Source organism: Chionomys nivalis, chromosome 18, assembly GCF_950005125.1.
Source record: "Chionomys nivalis chromosome 18, mChiNiv1.1, whole genome shotgun sequence".
NCBI classification, from domain to species: domain Eukaryota; kingdom Metazoa; phylum Chordata; class Mammalia; order Rodentia; family Cricetidae; genus Chionomys; species Chionomys nivalis.
The window spans coordinates 50,004,319-50,026,069 of record NC_080103.1 but is presented as its reverse complement, the minus strand read 5'-3'; the positions used below and the strand labels follow the sequence as shown (position 1 = coordinate 50,026,069).

Sequence of the window (21,751 nt, the reverse complement as noted above, 5' to 3'; positions counted from 1 at the left end):
ATGTACTTTGTCCATGGCATGAGAAATGTACATCTTAGCTAGTACAGGCTATCTGGCTATCAAATTGACATTGCTACATATAAAGCTTATCTATTTGAGCATTATTTTCTAAAATATGTGAAAATATTTTTTGATTATATTCAAATGATTTCTTTAGGTTGAAATCAACTCTCTGCTTATGCCATTCAACCCAGAACATTGCCTCTACAATTTCATGTTAACACAAAATATTTTCCCTCAACTTTAAACTATTGGACTACATCTACAATTGTATATAAGAAATTAAGTTGCAGAGCAATATTTCTGCATGGTGGGATAGAAAATGCTTTACGCCAACGTTTCTCAACCTAGCAGTCTAATAACTCACAGGTCATAGGACCCTTTATGATTCATAAAAGTAGCAAAATTACAGTTATAAAATGGCAACAAAAATAATTTTATTGTTTGGGGTCACCACAACATGAGGCACTATTTTTTAAGGTCACAGCATTAGGAAAGGTTGAGAACCACTGCCTCTGCTGTGAGAAAAGAGTAAATACAGATGTTTACCTCATTGTGGTGTCCAGCCTCACTCAGTGGAGCTGAGCCCGCTGTTGTGTTTATGTTGTCAATATGTAAAGGTACCACAACTCTATTCAGTTTTAACGTTAAATCTGGTAGGCAGTTTTTCTCACTTTGTTTATAATGAATTTCTACTCTAGGTTTAATTGCAGAGTCAAAGAACCAACAACATGTTCTTTTATAAAGCAATATAGCATTTATACTTGGTTCTCGATCAGTAATGGAACACAGATGTATTTGTTTTTAATAATTCTGCTCATGTTAGGCTGTGTGAATGAATTGTGTCTTGAAGTTCCCCTTCTTCAGGTATTATTCAATGAGTTCTTTTACCATATCAAATCAGATAGACCTTTCTGAGCAATAATTATATCCCCAGTAATACAGAACTATGTAGTTCCCACATACTGCTTCTAAGGTTTCTGGCTTTATGAATGAGGATGGTGGTCATGGGCAGAAGGGAGGAATGTGAGCATTGATAGAGAGCTCACTGTTCCTAGTCTGCTGTGCTTTCTACCCTTGCATCAAACACTACATTTTAAGAAGAAAATTCAATGTAACATTCTCTTATGATTTATGGGAAGAGATTATGGTTGCTTTTAATATATTCATATAATGTGATACTGAACAGTTTCTTTTCTGATTTTAAAATACACTCTAAACGATTTTATATAAGATTCTACCTTATCATGTGCTTTTATAGGGAAATAAGAGTTTGATTCTTACTAAAATAAATTTTTTAAAAAAACCTAGACATTAAAAGGATACATGGTTCTTTTTTGGTTTTCAGGAGCTTAGGACTAACATTAATATATAAAGTTGTCAGTGTTTTGCGGGATAAACATGGCTGTTAAACTGCTGGTCTCACATTAGCGATGCAGCAGAAGTTTGACTAACATCTGTCTACTTCTCTGTGTTCCTGTGATTGGTTTGAAGCATGGTGCTCATGTGCCTTCTTTCAAATTGTTTTGGATTCTCTGTTTCTTTTCTTTTTTAATCCTTCTTCTCCTCTCTTTTGCTCCCCTTCTCTGCTGTCTCTGTTTTCCACCATCCTGGGAACTCCATGTCTCCTCTCTCACATCTTTCCTGTGTGAATTATTTCTCCTTCAGTAACCCTGGCACCGTGTAAGTACTTACTAATGGTTTGTCTTGTAGTTCCTACCATTCTGTCTCCAACTTTTCAGTTTCCACCCCAGCAAATCTTAGTATTGTTTCATTACAAGAATTACCGAATATATCAAGGAACATTTTAAAAACGGGCTTTTCACATTAGAAACCTTCATATGAATACGCAGTGGGTATGTTTGGAAAGCCCACATCTCTACAGTAGAAAACTTTAGTAAAGCTAACTTAAGGGGCGTGCGTACCGTTACAAGCATCATTCACTAGAGTTAGAAATATAATCTAGGTATTCCCTTTTTTAGTATTGTTTTAAAAAATAAGTGTGGGTGAGCTTCCTAATTTTGAATGTCTGTATTTTGAAGTACATTACTTACTCTTCTGAGTTAAATTTATTCTATTTTCAAAGATTTTTAAAATCCTTAAAATTCATTGATATTCCTTTTTAACACAGACATCATATTCAAATTTTCACAATGAGGAAGAACTCCATAAATGTTTAGAAAAATCCTGTTATTTAATCTGAGAATTTGAAGCTGTGGTAGTAAGTGCCGTAAGGTCTAAGATGTACTATATTTTCTATAAACACGTCATGTGAACTACTCCATGGTATTATATTGTTATTCTTAGCCTGAAGCCATTGTTCTATGATCTTATAGCTAGAACCTGCACAGAGGCTAAATCAAATCAGTGTTCCATCTCCACCACTGCCTAAGCTGAGTGTGACTGCACACCCTGTAATTCTAGTAGTGCTGGGGAGATGGAAGCTGGAGGATCAGAAGTTAAAGGCCATTTGAGCTGCCTACCAGGCTTTGAGATCAGCCTGGACTGCGTGAGAACCTAATAACACTAGTAATTGGTAATAACTTAATAAGCAGTGCTTACTGACTAATTAAAGGGAAGCTTAAAGCTTAATAAGTTTGTTAGCTGCTACAAATTTTTTCAAGTACTTATATAAAATTAAGAGCTGTTTTATATATGCCAAAGGCTATGTTTTTATAAATAACTTCTGTCTTTTTCATAGTTTTTGTAATTTTTGTCTGTTCTTTAAAGGGTTAGATATTGCTCGGTATTCATAAATGTCAGTTAGGTAGTTCACTTCCATAATCATGAAATATCACTGTGAATTATGTGTCCTGCTGTTTCGCTGCACACACACTGATTTTTCTTTTATGTATGTCTGTGACTTACAGTCTCATGCATTGCAGCTAATTTTCTAGTCTCTGAAGGAGCAGTATGATGATTTCTGTGAATCATGACCCGTGAAAAGCTGTTTGCATGTATCATCCTCCTTATTTATTCCTCAGAACCACTTTTAAGACTCAATTCCCCTTTTTCAAATGGAGGATCTAAGATTCAGAGCAGTTAAGTTACTTCTGTAAAGCACATTGAGTCAGGGACAAGGTCCTTCAAACTGTCCACGTGACTCCAAAGCCAGTGTCACTAGCTAGGAAAAGCTCAGGTGCTGAAGTAGGTTTTTGATGGTGTGCCTACTAGAATGCTGGCCATCCTATGGTGCGGTGATTGCCTGTGGTATGCTAACCTAGCAGGTCTTACATCCACATCTGGCCTCATTTAGAACATTTGCTCTACTCAGATCGTAGGGCAGCATTCTGCCAGATAAGTCCTGAGCTCTTGTTTATTTTCTGAAATATTTCATTTGTCTTATTTCAGGAGAAGTTGAAAGTATTTATTCTGTTCAGTCGATCCTGAAATGATAAATAATGAATATTGTGATTTCCTTAATATTTATGCTATATTAATAAAAATATGAATGTTCTTGGCAAACTCATTATTTGGATATCTTACTATTTCTTTCTGTCTTTGGCATATATTATCAGCCTTAATTCTCAGAACACTGCTTTGTGTTTTCTTTGTTAATGAAAACACTGAGGCTCAGTGAGATGGACTTGTCCAAAAATCACACTGTGAAGAATTCTAGAGTCAGGGTCTCAACCTTGGTCTCTTAAAGAAGCCACAGAGCTTCACTGTGTTCATTTGGAACAGACTTTGTTTAAGATAAAAATGCTGTAAGCACGATTGAGAAGGCTGTTAGGTTTCTTTCCAAAATTTCCAAAACTTTTACATTTGCTACTTAAGATGTAAAAACCAATCCAATGAAGAATTCTAGGATAAATCCTAGAATATTGAACTGGCTAAGTCATAGTTCATATTGATTTATATGGCAATTGGATTTTTACTGCTGTAGACTATCACTGTCTGCTTTCCTTATTCTTCTTCTTTCGCTTTCTTCATGTTGGGAATCTTTCTTCTGCTGCCTCCTTCTGTCACTTAAAAGGAAAATTCCGCCGAAACGGTAATCTTGCTGTTCAGTTGTTTATTGTTTATACATTTATCATTGTTTATACTAACCTATAAAATTATTTTACTACTGTGTCTTTTTAGAAGGGTATTTTAATTTAGTATATTTACACAAACAATATATATATAAAAGGAATATTGAGAAGTAAATGTATAAATTATAAATAGTTCATCAGAGACTATTTTTTATCATCAATGTAGTTTAAATTGTAACCATGATTTTTTTCCTTTTTTCTAGCCCACCAAGAAAACACATTGTGGAGCGCAACACGGAGTTTTATCACATCCCCACTCACAGTGATGCCAGCAAGAAGAGGCTGATTGAGGACACTGAAGACTGGCGCCCACGGACTGGAACAACTCAGTCTCGTTCCTTCCGGATCCTTGCCCAGATCACTGGGACTGAACATTGTGAGTGAATGTTTAGAGATCTTAGACGAGGAATGTTTTTGGCTCTGATAGTAACATCTAGGCCTATTGGCAGTTACAGAAAAACAGTCCTGGTAAAGATTGCATGTAAATTATGTTGTGTATAGCAAGATTTCTGTTCAGGGAGTTACATTGAGAAGGGGGCGGGGGTGCATACTAGCCTTGGTATATAGCCAGTGTAAACATGGTATGGGTTTGTTTTAATTGCTCTATGTAGTTTCAACAGCTGACATTAATTCACACAGATAATTATATGAGTGATTTTAAAGTTAAAAATCTTAAAAGTTAATTTTGTATCTTATTTACATTGCAGTGAAAGAATCTGAAAATGATAATACAAAGAAGGCAAAGTAAGTTCTCTTTTAATAAATCGAATGTTTTGTTTTCATGAATGGTCTTAATTTGCTGTTTTCAAACTTGCAAGTGTAATGTTGCAGTTTTGTTGTTTTAGTAAATAGAAACTAAGCATTTAACCCATGGTGCCTTTAGTGTGACCTAAACATGCAACCTACAGATTTCCAAATTAGTTGATACTGTCTGGATTTTTTTGTCTAAAACATATTTTCTTTAATATTGACATAATGAGTGGGTACAGCATATTTGGGGAATGTTTTACTAACAATACAAATTTCAGTGAATGGGTTTCCTGTGTTGTCTTGAACTCCCTTTATTTGGTGCATAAAAAATATTTTCAAGAAGACTCTGTAGACTAATTTCTGTATTTCCAAAAACTCTATCCTTTTGAATGCTGCTAGTTTTAACAAAAGAGCTGTCTGAAATTCAGCTTTTACAAGGCATGTTTTCTGCATGTTGGAATTAGTATAGAATCTTTTCCTTTCACCTTTTATGACTCTTCTGTCACTCTTTTTTATTTCCACAGGGAAAAGATACCCCTTCACGTCTTTAGTCCCAAATATACAAAATTACGTGACTGGCACCATGAAGTCTCAGCACGTGCTCTTAATGTACAGTGACTATGAGCCTTGCTTCCCCACCCAAGCAGCCAGCCATGCCTTTCATTCACCTTCTCTCTTTCCAGTTCGTAGCAGTATCTGCTTCACATTTGTCTCACGAAAACTAGAACGTTTCTATACTTTCCTAACAGTTTCCAATTCTGAAAACGAGAAAAACGAACATGTTTTGTCCTAATTGGTAGCTTACAGATGCAAAACCAAAGAAAGAAAAGGAAGTGACTAGACCCTGTCAGTATATTTACATGTATTTTCACTGTCTGGGTCATGGCTGTGGAGGAATAGGAAGTCCTTTTGTAAGGTTGATCTGCTTTGTCAATTGAAGCAGAGGTAGATGAACAAATAATGTCCTTGTCTAATTAGGAAAGTGATTCCCTTTTGCTTTGATATTTCCCAAGTTTACCTTCAAGTTCATCATTAGGGGATGTGCACAGCTGATTGTAAAATCTTAGAGAGCAAGTATGAGGAGGCAGCTGCAGCAGAGAAGACTATTAAAGCTCATTGTGGACTTGGGTGTCTTTAAAAGCCTATTGTCCATGTGGCTACAAAAAAAGATATTTTGCCCTTGCTTGCAGTGGGGAAACATAGTATTGTTTTACTTCAGCTAAAGATTCTGTCATCTACTGAGGGAAGTGTATCTAAGCTGGTAGGTGTTTTCATGGAATATCCAAATTCTAGGTGTCAACAGTAAGACATGTAGAAGATAGCTTTGCTTTTTCTTTATGTTGGAGGAAAATAGCATAAAATAAGTTTAAATTTAAATGTTCCTGATTTGGAAAAATATTCTTGTGTTTTAAACTACTGTGTGTTGCTGCTATTCTTACAAAGCTGTATTTTGGGCAGTACAGGGAAATGAAGTATCTAATTATAACTGTTTTCTGCCTTGTAATATAATATATAGTAGGTCTAAACTTAGTGATAAATGCATTTTGAAGTTTGGAAAGAATTGTAATAAAGTTGTCTGTACCTTGCTTCTGTACTTATTTCTTTGAGGCTAGTGACCTGCTGTTCAGGGCTTGTTAAAATGTTACTTTAGTAGGATGAGGAACTACATTGTCTTTTCATTTGGAGAACTTTTCAATTCATCAAATTACCAAAATGTGGAAGTAACACATGGCAAAACCCAGCCTTCTCTTTTGTCCTCCAGAGTTAGTTATTTAAGGCAGCATCTTATGTGAACACTATATTATCCATCTTCCTGTGACAAAGCCAAGAGTCCTTCCTTGTAAAACAGTGATTACTGGGGTTCTGGCCTACATTCAAAGATCAATTTTTACTTTTCCCGGTGTTCTCTACTTCTATGTCAACATAGACTAGAAGTATTGTGGATAAGATGAAGCAACTAATATTAATTTCAGTTAGTGATTTGTTATTATGCAACAGTTGTCCTGTCAGATGCATTTGAAGTAGTTCTAGGATTTAGTTGTGTCTGCCACTGCCCCTGTGATATGAAGGATATCCTTTTTGAAGTATTTCTTAGATATTCAAAGGCTTGCCACCCTTGTGCTCTTATGATCTTGATGTTAGACCCAGTGTTTACTGCATCTCTGTCCTATGAAAGAAACTCTTTCTTTTACCAGGCTTTTCTGTACCTAACAATTATTCATTATTTGAAAAGACAGTATCTGAAAGAAGATTGAGTTAGTGTCACTGAAAAATGAAGTGTCAGAGTAAAGATGGTATATTCCCACCAAAATCCAATTTTCTTGAGTAACTATAGAGTTCAAAGAACCCTTAGAATGATTTTAGATAAATAAAACATTTTTCCTACACAAAGAATATGTGTAGTACTTTTTTTTTTAACTTGAAATAGATGGTGTTGAAAAAAGAGTTGAGTGCCTTGTCTAATGCCAATAGTGTGTATCTAATACATCATCACAAGTGCAGATGACCGAAGTCGTCTGCCTTCCCGGGAGTGGGAATCGGTGTCCAGCCAGCATCGGGAAGATGTTCCATTTCGTCCTGCCAGAACTGGAATTCCTGAGCCCAGTGACTCTTCTGGGACAGTGTATATTCCTAGAACAAAAATCTAGCCAGATATTATAAAAGTTTACACAATGTATTTTGTAAGGATAGTTGCCTGATTTATTTATGCCTTGTTTGTGTCTTTCTTTTATGTACTTTATCGCAGGCTTGTTTTTAATATGAAATTGGGAAGTTACTCTCCAGTGATTTTCAACATATTTTTCCCATAATGTTTTACTAGTCAGAATGTGGGCGTGTCTTACCCAGTCATCTACTTTCGTTACCTCTTACATATATTACTCTTGTGATAGGGTCATGCTCATTTCATTATCATTGTGCCCTTAAATATATTATAAAAGTCATTATATTAGGGTGCAGAGTAGCTAGTCCATTTTTTCATTCCAAAGTATAGTATAGAATTGGATTCATAAAAATAATTTATTAATTTTCAGAAAAACCCTGTCTCTAAAAGCCAAAAACAAATAACTTATTAATTTTTATTTCATGTTCATTGCTGTTTTGCCTGCATATATTTCTCTGTGAGGGTGTCAGATCTTGAAATTACAGGCAGTTGCGAGCTGACGTGTGGAAGCTGGGAACTGAACCTGTGTCCTCTGGAAGAGCAGTCAGAGCTCTTAACCACCAAGCCATCTCTTCAGCCCTAAAACTGGGTTTATCCAGATAAATAATTTTATATTTGCTTTATTTTTGATATGATTTATGACCACTCACTCATTGATTCATTCATTCTGTGTTCATTCTTTCATATGAGTAATTATTTGACTGTCAGCTACCAATCTGTGTGCTGTGGATACCACAGTAAATAATGGACAAACATATAAACAAGTTGGGTCCAAGGTAATTTTATTAACAGATAATAAAGTAGGTTAATATAAAATGGATTTGGCTTAGGCAGGGCAGGATTGCTGTAGATTATGTGGCTCTCTGTGAATTCAGCTTTAGTGCTGACTTTTTGTAGAGAATAAAAACTGAGCTGTGTGATGATCTCAGGCAGAGTTCAAGGCCAAGGAGACAGGTGGAAAACAGTGTGGCAAGTCTCTAGATCAGAGAACACAGTGTAGCAGGAATGAGTAGGAGAAACAGATATGAACGTAATTCTTAAGCATGTGAGCAAACAGGTTTTATTCTGAATTTAACCACTTGAGTAAATTTTAAAATGAAGAATCAGAGCATTGGGGAGGGGGTTTGCCAGCTTGTTAAATAAAGTATATACCTAGTAGTCCAGCCCTGACCAGTGTCAGTTTATTATTTCTTTTTCTATTAAGATTCAAGGAAGATTTAGAGGGGAAAAAGGCTTCCTTCCATATACTGTCTTTGTGGTATGGAACAGAATATACTATGGAACACAGATAAGTCAGCAAAGTTGGAATGTCTAAAACTAAATTATGACAGGACTCATAATTTAGTTGGTAGGTTTAACGATTCTGGCTTCTCTATAAAAAGCTGGCTTGATTTATCCCATCCATTAAAATTTCATGACACAATTAAGTATTTTCTAGGTGATTCTTTGCAAAATAGGTATCATAGCTTAAATTGCTATTAGAAACAGCGAGAAAGAGAGTGATCAATACACTCAGATTTGTAGCTGACTGAGTTTCCACTTCAGCGGAGGACCTGATAGCTGCGTGTGTGATGTGTGTGGGCCAGGCAGCCGTACTCTGATTCACCTCAGCACTCACATTCAGTGAGCTGATCCTGTTGATATGGGCAAGAGGAGATCGAAGTCTGATCACGTTGGCGTACCAGAGACAGTTTCTAATAGCTGTTGTATCTCCTGGACTGCTGTGACAGGTTGACTGGAGCTGCCCGCCTCCAAACAGCACCTCACCTCTGTCGAGTCCTGCTACCTGGCCCCTCTCTTTCCTAACTCTTGACTTAAGAAGCGTTTCCTAATAAGCACCTTCCATGCTAAACCCTGAAAGCTGGTCACCAGACTTGGTTACACAGGTCCTACAGCGTGGTCCTTTTACTAATCTTCTCATCACTTTTTTCTTCAATCTAATTTCCTTCCTCCTTGATCTTTGACAACAGACCACAGGCACAAGATTAAAGAAGTCTTTGAAGTAAAAGATTAGTTACAGTGCATGGAAGTTAAAAGGAAGATTCATTTACTTTTTTTTTTTTTTTTTTTGCCTTGAATGAAAAGTGTTTCTTTGTTGATTACATTATAGCCATCTAGACTTCATGAGTGGGTATTGTAGGTAGAGCTGTGTCAATGAAGCCGTGAAGGAAGAACTCTTAAAAGGAAAATGACTGAGTACATGTAACGCATATCTGAAGGATTGTTGTTTGAATGTTGTAAATGGAAGTGTGCAGCATTTTAGAATCCTGTGTATTTGTCTTTTGATGAGCCATTTAATAAATTTTCTCTGGGTACATCTCTTCTCTGTACATTGTTAACTCTACTTCCTGCTCTCTCCATATCTATTGGTAATGAGTCGGGTAGTGGGCAGGTACACAAGGCTAGGCAATGCTGCTAGGAAGTTACTGAAGATGTGCCCAGCCCTCAGTGCCAGTGGTGTGATACTGAGAACAGCTGGCGTGAATGCTTCTGTCCTCTACAGAGTTTGCTTATTCCACCTCACAACTTGACTTACATATTCTCTATAATTCACTTTCTCCACATCCACCTCACAGTGGAAGTAACGCACTTCTAACTTAATTTACTATACATAATTTAACTTTCTTGATACCTCTTTTTCTGGTTTTACTTATGGGTATTTATCTACATATCCTGACTTTCTACCTTGTTCCTGGAAGACAAGAGTCTTCATATAAAAATACAGATTAGAAGAAAAGGCACTCTCATACGTACAGTATTTCCTGCTGAATGCATTCAGCAGTGAGTATATAAGTAAAGGAAAGTTTACAGAATGATTCACCTTGAAGATGGATTAGAATCTACGATTCCTCACCCGTTTATCTCCTAATCAGAAAGATACTGTATTAGGCAGCCCTGGCAACAAGAAGCACACGTGAAGTGGATTAAGGAATTGGATTAATTCCTAGATCTCCATACCAGCAGTCTTGGTTTTCCAGTGAAGCCTGTCTTCTTTGCTGGCAGGTGGCCACCTCCTCAGTGTCTTCATACAGCCTTTTCTCTGGTCAAGCTCACAGGATAGCGTACTATAAAAACATCGCAGGTCAGAAGAGTTAGCATTTTAGTTTTCCCTACTTCTGTAGCTCACTAGTTATATTGAAATTGAGCCCCATTTACCCTTAATTCCAAATTTGAAGAACTTATGACTAAATTGAGTCACACTCAATTTAATATATGAATTAGGGTGGTAATACAGCCTAGTCCATAACTATACCATGGCCTTTCCACTCATTTGACAGATACGCATGCACTCAAGAAATGAGTCTGAATATCCTCCTCAGGGTTGCCTGTGACATCAAGTAATATCCATAGAACTCCTGGCTTATAACCATCAGAATGGATTTTCACCTGGAAGAATGAATCTCAGTTACTTCTCAATAGAGACCTGTCATATTTACTTATTCGTTGACAATTTGGAAACAAACTGTGGAAATTTTTCCTAATACATTCTTTTGCAAGTTAATGGTGTTTTTTTTTTTTAAATTTTCACAAGTGAATAAATACATATCTATAAAAGGTGGGAAAAAACTTTCTGGCCAATATCATGCCTTCATTATTCTACTTTAGAAATGTTGGTCTCTTGTTAAATATTGAGATATTTAAGACACATGCAGGGGCTGGGGAGATGGTTCCATCAGTGAAGTACTTGCCTTGCAAACATGAGGAGCTGAGTTTAGCCCCCCAAACACAGGTAAAAAATCTTTGTGGAGCCGGGCGGTGGTGGCGCACGCCTTTAATCCCAGCACTCGGGAGGCAGAGGCAGGCGGATCTCTGGGAGTTCGAGGCCAGCCTGGTCTATAAGAGTTAGTTCCAGGATGGGCACCAAAGCTACAGAGAAACCCTGTCTCGAAAAACCGAAAAAAAAAAAAAATCTTTGTGGTGTGTGCTAGTAAGGTGGAGACAAAGGTGTGGGGTTGCTGAATTGGTGTGCTCCAGGTTCATGGAGAGGTCGTCTAAAGTTAAGGTGGAAAGTAATAGAACAAGATACCATATGTTAACTTCTGGCTTCCATATGCACAAGTACACACACACACACGCACATACACACACCCCTGTATACACATACATGTGAGTATGAACACATGAGGCTACATGCTAGTTAAACATATTTGTTACCCCAAACTACTGTTCTGTAGAGGAAGTGAGAATTGTTCCCCAAAAGATATTTGCATACATTTTTATGAGAACAGTTAACAATAACACTTAAACCCAAAGGACAGAATGTCAACACCTCCACATGGATCTAATTTTAGAAAATGATTCTGAGAATACCTAGCTAGAAGTCCTCAGCTGCTACTGTCTCAAACATTCCTACACAGTATGTATGAAAATTTGGAGAAGAATCAGAGGTCAAAACTGGGCACATGAACAAGTTGCTTTGTGGGTTGAAAATGCAGAGTATTTGTATTTGATCTGCCTTCATGTTCTGTTGGTAAATTATTCTGTGGTATAGCAACAGCGGGTTGGTGACTAATGCAGATGCTGCCATCTGCTGAGTTTATGTGGTCATTACAGTTGAGTTGTTTCTGGGAGCGGTCCTTTAGAAATATTTGAGATGAGACAGTTCCTAAATACTCTGTATTTTTATGTACAAATTGTTCTCTGTATAGTTCTAAAAACTGTTAGAACTTCACAATGTTATTGCCTAGAAGCAGGAGAAGAATTCTTCAACCCACTCTTTAAAAAGTAAACTCTTATTGTTAGTTGGCATATAAATAATGAGAATTAGTTATAGGTCTCCCAAAATTGAAGGGCTTATTATAGTATAGAATACATTCTATGTTTTCAAATCCTAGTCATTTCTTTTATCATGTATCTTTCTCTAGGCAATTACATTTGATTAGCTCTGGATTGTAACATGTTGTTAGAGGTACAAATGTTCTAGGACAAATACTTACACATATTATGAGTTCTGTATTTGAAAATAGGAACTTTCATTTATTCAGTTGGTTAATATTTAATTGTTTATGCTAAGTACTTTACTATACTTCATTTTATATGGATAAATATCACGGATTCTCAGTTTAGGAAAATTTTTGTTTGTTGAGAAAGTCTGACTTTAGACAAATTGGCCACACAAGCAGTATAAAATAATAACAGCACCTTACATGCAGACAAGTACAGAGTGCTGTGAACATATGTAGCAGTGACAACATCACAGAGGAGGGCCTTATACTGAGATTAAAGGAGGCTTGGAGATTAACCCAGTGAGGTGTGATACAGAGAGGCATTGGTAAACCGTAGTAGAATTTGGTCTGTTTCAAGAAGAAATAGAGAGAGGGAAAAGGAGAGGGAAAGGGAGATGGAAGGAGGCAGGGAGGCAGGAAGGAGAACCCCGGAGAACAGCTAGCATGGTCAGCTATCCTCAGCTCAGTGCTGGAAGATTTAAGCAACACATGATAAAGTTTGCACTTTAAAAGGGCAGTCTGATAGCTAAGTGCTGTTCTCTTTCTCTGGGACAAAGCTCAGCATCTTTTTTCTTTTCTTTTCTTTTTTTTTTTTTGGCTTAATAAATGTCCAGATCACAAACACATTGAGTTTTGTGTGTAATATAGGGTGCCATAATTTCTCAACTCTTCACAGAGTATGAAATAGCCAGACATCCATAGTGAATAAATGAAGGAGTTTGATGGTGTCCCAATAAACTTTATGTATATATGCCAAAATATGAATGCCATGAACTCTTGATGTGTGAAGTAATGAGAAATGTTCTTAATTTTGAAGAAAAAAAAAAGTTTGGTAGCACACGCCTTTAATCCCAGCACTCAGAAGGCAGAGGCAGAAGGATCTCTGTGAGTTCGAGGCCAGCCTGGTCTCCAAGAGTTAGTTCCAGGACAGGCACCGAAGCTGCAGAGAAACCCTGTCTCCAAATCCTCTACCCCCCAAGAAAGTATGAAAATCATTTTCATGCAAGTTTGTAACCTTGCAAAAGGAGATGGTGGCTTTTTTGTATTTTACCGTAGTTTTGCTGTACTTTACTAACTTGTATATTTTTTTATTTTTTCCTGTACCTCTCATGATACTTTTAAAAAATATGGCACGTTCTTAAGTTGTTTCTAGTTTTTCAGCACTTTAGTAAAAAGATGACCAATTCTAAATGAAAAATAAGACTATGGGTACTCCTTTTCTAGTTCTTTACTATTACATTTTCCATGGAAGAGTCAGTGTAATATAGCTGGCCTATTCCATTTTCCATATATGGAATTTTAAGAAAACAGGTAATTTTGTCTTTTTCTTATTTAATTCCTTCCAGTGTTAGATTTTTTGCTTGCTTGCTTTGAAACCAATACTTTGTTGTTTTAGCATTTTCCTTACCTGGTAATATTTTTTCTAAATTTAATTTTGTTATCCTTTAGTCATTAAAAAACTCAATGAAAAATGCTACAACAAAACATGAAAGTAGGAGAGAGATTTAGGAAGGAGTTTGGTGAGGGCACATAAAAGCAGGTAAGGGATGACTTTGATCAAAGACCATCTTTATATTATATATTTATATGAATATAATAATAGGTAAAAGGGGATTGTAGGATGAGAATATCAATAGAGTAAATTGTATACAAGTGTTATCAATTTTTTAAAAAGATTTATTTATTATGTATACAATATTCTGCCTGCATATGTCCCTATAGACCAGAAGAGGGCATCATATCTCATTATAGATGGTTGTAAGCCACCATGTAGTTGCTGGGAATTGAACTTGACCTTTGTAAGAGCAGCCAGTGCTCTTAACCTTTTAATTAAAAATTTTTAATTAAGCAAAAAGCACCAAGCTGCCTGCAACTGTTGCCTGTATAATTGGATAAACTGCTTTCTTTATTTACATCAAGATGAATACCATCCATATGATTTGATATCTATAAAAAATGTTTTACTTATTCCTGCTTGCTCTTTTCTTGTATATCACCCAAGCCAGTGGAAATAGTAAGGGCAAATTTGGTCCAAATTCCATTTGACCTTTATTTTGTGTGCAGTGTTGGACAACTTAATAAGTTCTTAGAACTGAAGTTTTCTTATGTAATTCAAAACTGCATGGTCACTGAATGGGAATTTCCACCCACCTTTCCTTTTTTAGCATAATCTTTTATCACATGACTGTCGCCATGTTGAATGATTTGGGAGAAGAGCAGTCATCATATGGTGTCAGGGATAGTATTTGTTTTGATTTGTAGATACAGACCTAGACAGTAAGAACCAACTACAGCAGTGGATCTCAACCTTCCTAACACTACAACCCTTTAATACAATTCCTCATATATTAGTACCCCAACTATAAAATTATTTCATTGATACTTCATAACTGTATGCCACTGTTATGGATTATAATGTAAATATCTGATATGTGACCCCAAGGAGGTCATGACCTGCAGGTTAAGAACCACTGAACTGGAGTATCCAGATACGAATTACTGACACTTAAATAACCATATACATGCTGAACATGGTCTCAAGTTTTCATTAGTCTTTCCTTTGCCTTGTCCTTTTTCACTTCTGAAAACCTAGGTTTGACAGTTGTCTGGAAGACCTACTTAAGAGCGGACCTCACCCACCTGCAACTCCCCACGTGTTAAATATTCGTAACCAAATAGCCACACTTTCTAAAGTAGCAGCCACTTACTCTAGGTAGAGTTCTTTTCTTAGTTGTTTCCATTTCAATGCTGGTGATAAATCTAAATACTAAACTCACTGAGAATGAGAGCACGATCGTGGATTAAGGAGCCGATGTCATTATTCTTTGTGTGCTTTGGTTTGGCTTTTAACTTCTAATATAGAATGAGAAAATCTGTGTCTTGTTTATGCACTTCGTGATTTGCTAAATGAACTGAGTTTGGCTTAAGTCTGTTCTTAAATTCAATAGTATACCTCTAAAAGAAAAGAGACATGTTTCAAACATCCCAGACATGTTCTCAGAGTATAGAGGTGAAAATACTACCTGTAAGACGTTGATAATTCTTTCATATTCCTTTTATCACTGGATAGAGGAACTTCATTAGTTTTCCTCTTCTCCCAACTACAGGATGGGTTAGCTGATGTATTTTTAGCTGACTATTTTATACCCTGTTTCTATTTATTACTCACCATCACTTTTCCCCAGTGGCAACTGCTGACTCTAAAGAGTGATTCAGAAACCCAAACAAACATTAAATCACTAGGTAACTGTTCATCTTAGCACGCTTTGTCATCTGCATAAAAAAGCATCTTTATTTTCTCTGTCCTGGCCCCATTCTTCTTTTTCTAACGATTCATAGAAGTTGTTCAAACTTAGCCACACAGTTCCATTTCATGGATTACTTAAAAAAATGTGTACATCACGTTTCTATATAATATGTTAAACTGACTTCCTGTAGTTTCTTCAGTTTTTCCAGTGGTTTATAAAGCTATGTCTGTGGAGTTGGGTGCTTCCCAAACTCTTTAGAAGAGATTGTAGACCTAGGTCCTCCCTCACAGTTTCCTACAGCTGTAGCCTGTGTTGGGTTTGGCTCATGATGTGTTGGAGGTGGTCATTGTGTCACAAACTTTTAAAACAAAAGTAGTTAGAGTGTTCTAGAATGTTATTATCAACTTACCCCCAAAGAGAAAGAGGGAAATCCCACACCATGTTTTTTAAGACTATCCTGTTTAGTTTAAAATGAAAAAAAAACTTAATTAAAATTTGATAACCAATTTTAGGAGTACATTCCTATTGCTGGAAGGTAATTTCCTGACCGTATATTTTATTGTTTGAAAAAATAAATACTTTAAGTCTTAAGGACTCTTCTGAATATGAAATTTTATCTCATTTAAAAATGTTACAGAGCTAACTCAAAATAGAAATGGAGAATGTTGCAAAGAAGGTGATGTTTTGTTACTTATTTTCTTGTAATTTATATTATTTATATTACTGTATAATGTTATTTATATTCTTGTAATTACTGTTTATTTTTGAAAAGATTCTTACCATCCAGAATAATTCAACTTAGATTATTTTAAAGTTATGTCTTGTTCATGTTAATAAACGTTGCTGCTTCTGAACATGTAGGCAGTTCTGCTTCTAAAAACACATCTCATTAAAATGCCCTGTCCTTGATGTACATCTACTCCGAGACAACACTTATCACGTAAAGCCTGTTTAGGAAAATCTCCTTATCCCTGCTTATAGAAACCTGGTCTTTATTTTCAGATTCAGTTTCTGCTTTGTTGTATGTGTCACTCTTCCAGTATGTGTTACATAATATCAATGCACTTATCCTAGGAGGGGGTATAATTGACATTTTAGAGTGCTTGGTGACAAACAGTCTGTCTTAGGTAGGCTCATACATTTAGATTAAATGTCTGGAATTGGGGACACATAAGTAAGTGCCTAAACACCCGCCACACTTTTAAATGAATGCCTCACCTTTATGTCTAATACTGATCTAGAGTGGGTGCTGACTTGTGTTTATTCTGCTGCCTTTTCTTACTTTCATGTCCTCTTCTTCTGTCTTTCTTTCCCTATCAGTGTAAGCAGCTCTACAAGAACTGTAGAAGGTTCTGGAATCTTTTCTGCCTTCTCCCCTTCTGCTAGATACAGTGCTGCAGTTGTCAGTGATGCGGCTGCCACTGTGTCTGCTGCTCTTGCTGCAAAAACCAGGTAGAATTGTGAGTGTTGTGTCTGTCTGTGGTCCCAGCAACCTCCAGTGTCTGGCAGGAGAGAACAGACCTGACCTGTCCAGTTGTAGGATTCTGTAATGAGCTCCCCCTTGTGTGGTGAGCATTTCATACAGGTTGTGGGTAAATCCATGGGACTGGAGAATGTTCTTTAGTTGCTCCCTGTCTCTTTTTATACAGCTGCTACTTACGTGTGTCTCTCAGGTGAGCCCACTATGATGGAAAGTCTTACACACTTTAGAGTTGTATAGCTTTCAATTGTGGTTGAGGCGGAATCAGAAAGAAATCACGTGTCTGTTGAGGCCATCTTATTCCACAGCACTGGTGAACTGAAGCCTAATTGGTCTCTGAAGCAGCCCTTCTGTGATCTTTGTTTGTTTCTATGTTACTCCTATCACATTTATTGGTTTAAATGCTTTTGAAAGTCAGCTTTGCATGACTGTAGTGAAATTTTCACCTTTTTTTTTTTTTTTTTTTTTTTTTTTAAGATAAAGTCTCTCTGTATAGTCCTAGCCATCCTGGAACTCATAATGTCTACCAGATGGCCTCAAACTCACAAAGATCCACCTGACTCTACTTCCTAAATACTGGGACTAAAGGTGTGTGCCACCACGGCCAGCCAAATTTCATCAATTGTATTTCAATGAGTAAAATAATATAATGAATTCATAATATTTCTGTTCATTCTTCTCCACTGCTTTGCGTTGCTTTTCTCTCTTCCTCCTCCCTATTTCCCTCTCATTCTTAAAGGAAATAATTCAGATTGTAGACTGAAAACCCACTTTCTTCTGTGGATACTGCATGTTTTCACTGAAGCCCTTCTCTGAATGCTTGCCAGGCTCTCCAGCCCTGAAAACTCCCAGTCCCTAATGAATTCACTTTGCATCAGCACTGTTTCCAAGCCTCTAGCTTTTTCCTGTCTTCAGTTCTTCGAAAAGTCAAGTGGCTCTATCCATGTTAAGAAAAGCAGGTACTATGGGAAGGCGCGTGGCGTGTGGAGGTTTGCTTCCTCTAACAACGTATTAACTATGGTAACAGGCGATATAAGAAAATCAAAGAACTGTTTATCCAGTTTGAGTTAGCTGCAATTTCAGTGTAATGCATTTTAGTGTACATGCATGCTGTTTTATTTGCTTATCAACTCACCTTTTAATCCTCTGTGATATCTTTTACTAGCACATTTGATGTTTGGTGTGAAGTTATGAATGAACTGTAGTGGAATCCTGACTTTTATCACATGACTATAGCTGTAGTACTTCTAGAAGCTTTAATGGTTAAATATAAAATACTATATTATAGCCATTTGCCATAGAGCCCAGTGCTAGGTGGATATCATTCCTTCTGTTAACTAGATGTAGAATTTGGGTGCTTGCAAAAGAAGGTGGAGAGGGGTACCTTTTGTACGAAGTCTGGATGGGGAAGAAGTAAATGTAGCACAGAGAATAAGGCTATCCAGAGCCCATAGTTCCTGTAACACAGCAGCGGGAGAGCTGATTTAGGCATATAAATTATAGCTGAGTCTCACAGACTTTGACCAACATGCTGTCAGATCTCCACTCTGCTAGTGACCATGCCCACTTCAGTTTTCCATCGTCTGCCTGAGTGCCTCTCAGTTGACAGGACTGTCACTTTGTAAGGCACAGGGTTTGTGCTTTGAGTGTTTTTCCATATTAGGATTGCTTCCTTTGTTGAACTGCATCCATCTTGCTGCAGATTGTATTTATGAGTAGTACACAACAGATAACCGTGTATCGTCAGCCACATAGATGTGCAAGGGTTGCCAAGTCTTTTCATACCTCGGCCATCTAGTATTGCTCCTTCTGACAGCCAGACTCACGAGCCTTGGCCTTGGATTCTGTCATGCAGCTTACTGCTTCACAGCTTTGTCAGGTATCCTAGAGGTGAATTTTAATTTCTTCAGATGATAGTATGGTAATGATTTGGACTTCAGTATTTCTGAATTTCATTTTGGATATAAGCTCATTTTTAAGAGTTTCAGTTTTCTAGCTCATTATTTTTATGATACACATGAGTAATTTAATCTCAGAATAGAAAGTTCCTGTGTATAGTATTTTAAAGCTAATTTATTGGCAATGATTAAATATATTGAAGATAGTTTTTTTATGATTTGGATATGTTTATTAGCCTTTCATATGTTAAGCTCACATTCTATACCCTAAATAGGCTGACCACCTTAAATTTAACTATTCTGTTTGAGTTGCATGGGCTTTCTATCACCAAGTATAAATTGCCTTATTTAAAGTTTAGATAGATAGTAGTCTCTGGAAGTAAAATAATGGCCCATCCCAAAGCCTTTAAAAGATATTCATTTATCCACTATTCAGTAATCTTTGAACTTTTTCCATTAATATTTTTGTGTTGACTTTAATGTGTGTTCAACATTCATATTAAGCGGCACTTTTTTACTATTTATAAGAATTATTAAAATTCTTAAATTTTTCATTGTATAGTATGTTTTATCATCTAGCAGGTTTTAACTTCTCACTAAAAAAATAAGGAATCATAGAAGATTATGAAAGTATTAAACTTAAATTTGAGAAAATAAAAATAAGGAATGATATTTCAATAAAATTCAAGTATTCTATGATTTCTCAAAATTGTTTAGGGTTGAATATTCTGGACTACACCTAGGTTTTTATTTCACTATAGGAATCCATATGATTCCTATGCAGTCATTCACATGACTGTGAGAGAGAGAGAGACAGACAGAGACAGAGAGAAAGAGAAAGAGAGAGAGAGAGAGACAGATGGATGGAAGGGAGGGAAGGGAGGAAGGAGCAAAAGAAATAGGGTTCTGCAATGAAACCTGAGCCTGCAGGGATCCTTTACTAGTGGGCTCACATGAACAAGTTTTATTCCTGCAGCAGGGGTCATAGCACATGTGCACAGTAGTGTCTGCTACGGAAGCCCATTAGAGATGGAGGAAAGGTGTTATTGGGGCATATTACATTAGTCTCTCTGTCACCAAATGGGGCCAAAATTCTAGACTCGCAATGCAGGTATCAGCATAAGCCATATTGCTTACACAGTTTCAGACAGTGAGACATACATCATTTACAGATAGTTTTATAGCATTGTAGGGGACAGTTTGCCCAACCAATTTTCCACATGCTGGCTAAGGCTTTGCAAATAGACCTTCCTAAGGCTAGGCTAGGCTAGGCAGTCACATATCTCTCATGCTAAAAGTTAACTGAGGTTCAAGAGGCTTTAGGGAAGTAGGTACTCTCAATCATTTGGTAATGGAGTGAGCAGTGAATCTGAAATGTAACTGAAGTAATCATACATTGTATAATATATTTTATTGAAGTCATTTATAAATAATCTTATTTTTGGTAGTCTCTTCCTCTAGCTGTGTATTTCAGTTATTGAAAATATTAAATGTCTATGCATAGAATTATTTAATCTGTCTGTATTAAAACATATAATGTATAAAATAGTTATGTATAATAAATAGGAAGTTTATTATTGTTATTGCTATTATTATATGCCACAATCTAGAAAAATAACCACTTTGACATTACTGTGTGATTCCAAAGCTTGGATTTTATAGTTTTGGGCTCTTGAAATTTTTACCCTGAATATACATGTATGATTATAAATATTAAATGGTTTGGTAATAAAAACTACATGATCCTCTAAACTAAGGTGTTGATAGGAATCGAGGGGAACCACTACTGCAAGGATTGTTTATATAATTTTCAGTAGTACAATTTCCTGTTGTAGACTTGTTAAATAATTTCAAACATTCAGAACAAATGTTACCTGCTTCTTTTGCTTCTTGACAAGGAGAAGTCCTTCATGATTTCAGAATTATTTTTGTATTATTTGCATGTAAAGCACTGGGCTTCCTTGTGGTATCTTCAAAACCAGATGTGGTTTTGTTGATTTCCTTCTCTGCTCTTTGCCTTCTCTCCACTGACACGTTCCACCACCAGTGTCTCCTCTCCACTTTAACGTCACAGGTGTTCCATTCACTTTCAGGGTATTCTTTTTTAAAAATAAAAATCCATCAGTATTTTGTTTTTCTTAAAGCTCTAGTAGATCTGGGGGAAAAAGAGAGAGTCGTTGCTAAATTAGACTGTGCCCCTCACCACGGCTGTCTCCTTCCTTCCCTACAGTAGCACTCAGGAGCCTTCTCAGCAGTCAGCGTCACCTGGAGCTTCACCTCTGAGCAAGTCTGAGAGCCTAGAGACCCCAGGTTCAAGCAGGCCAGGCGTGGCTGGCCTCAAGACGGCTGCTGCCTTCAAGCCTGTAGGATCCACCGGTGTTGTCAAGTCACCAAGCTGGCAGCGTCCAAACCAAGCAGGTATTTTTTTTTTTTAAAATCTTACTTGTGGCTTTTCTTTGAAATTATGAAAATGTGGTCTAGCATGTACAATAGACTTTCCTAGTGAAAACCATTCTCAACCTTGCAGGTTTAGAAGAACTATAAAGAAAGTCAATGGTTGACTTTCTTCAGAGTGCCTCACTGTCATCCTCTGTGCGTCACACAGCTGCCCTTTGCTTGTTCTGGAGAAGTACAGAGCACAAGGAAAAAACACTATAAATAGGACATTTACATCTTTAACACCCATCACCTCAGACTCAGTGAGGAAAGCTCAGTTCTCAGTCAGAACTCTGA

The 21,751-nt window shown here is 36.7% G+C and overlaps 1 protein-coding gene across 7 annotated transcripts in view; it reads left to right on the top strand.

Annotated features, from left to right (window-relative positions):
- The window catches only part of Pdlim5 (PDZ and LIM domain 5), a 157,136-nt gene that overhangs the window by 93,842 nt on the left and 41,543 nt on the right, over nucleotides 1-21,751 (top strand). For 2 of the 7 annotated variants that reach the window (XM_057793200.1, XM_057793196.1), the window contains exons 6-10: nucleotides 1,669-1,683; nucleotides 3,977-3,994; nucleotides 4,238-4,410; nucleotides 4,742-4,778; nucleotides 21,249-21,436. In XM_057793200.1, coding sequence (XP_057649183.1) covers nucleotides 1,669-1,683; nucleotides 3,977-3,994; nucleotides 4,238-4,410; nucleotides 4,742-4,778; nucleotides 21,249-21,436 — 431 coding nt within the window. Of the gene's footprint in view, nucleotides 1-1,668; nucleotides 1,684-3,976; nucleotides 3,995-4,237; nucleotides 4,411-4,741; nucleotides 4,779-5,308; nucleotides 6,496-21,248; nucleotides 21,437-21,751 lie in introns of those variants that run through there. The other 5 variants (XM_057793201.1, XM_057793198.1, XM_057793203.1 and 2 more) reach the window with 4 other exon arrangements.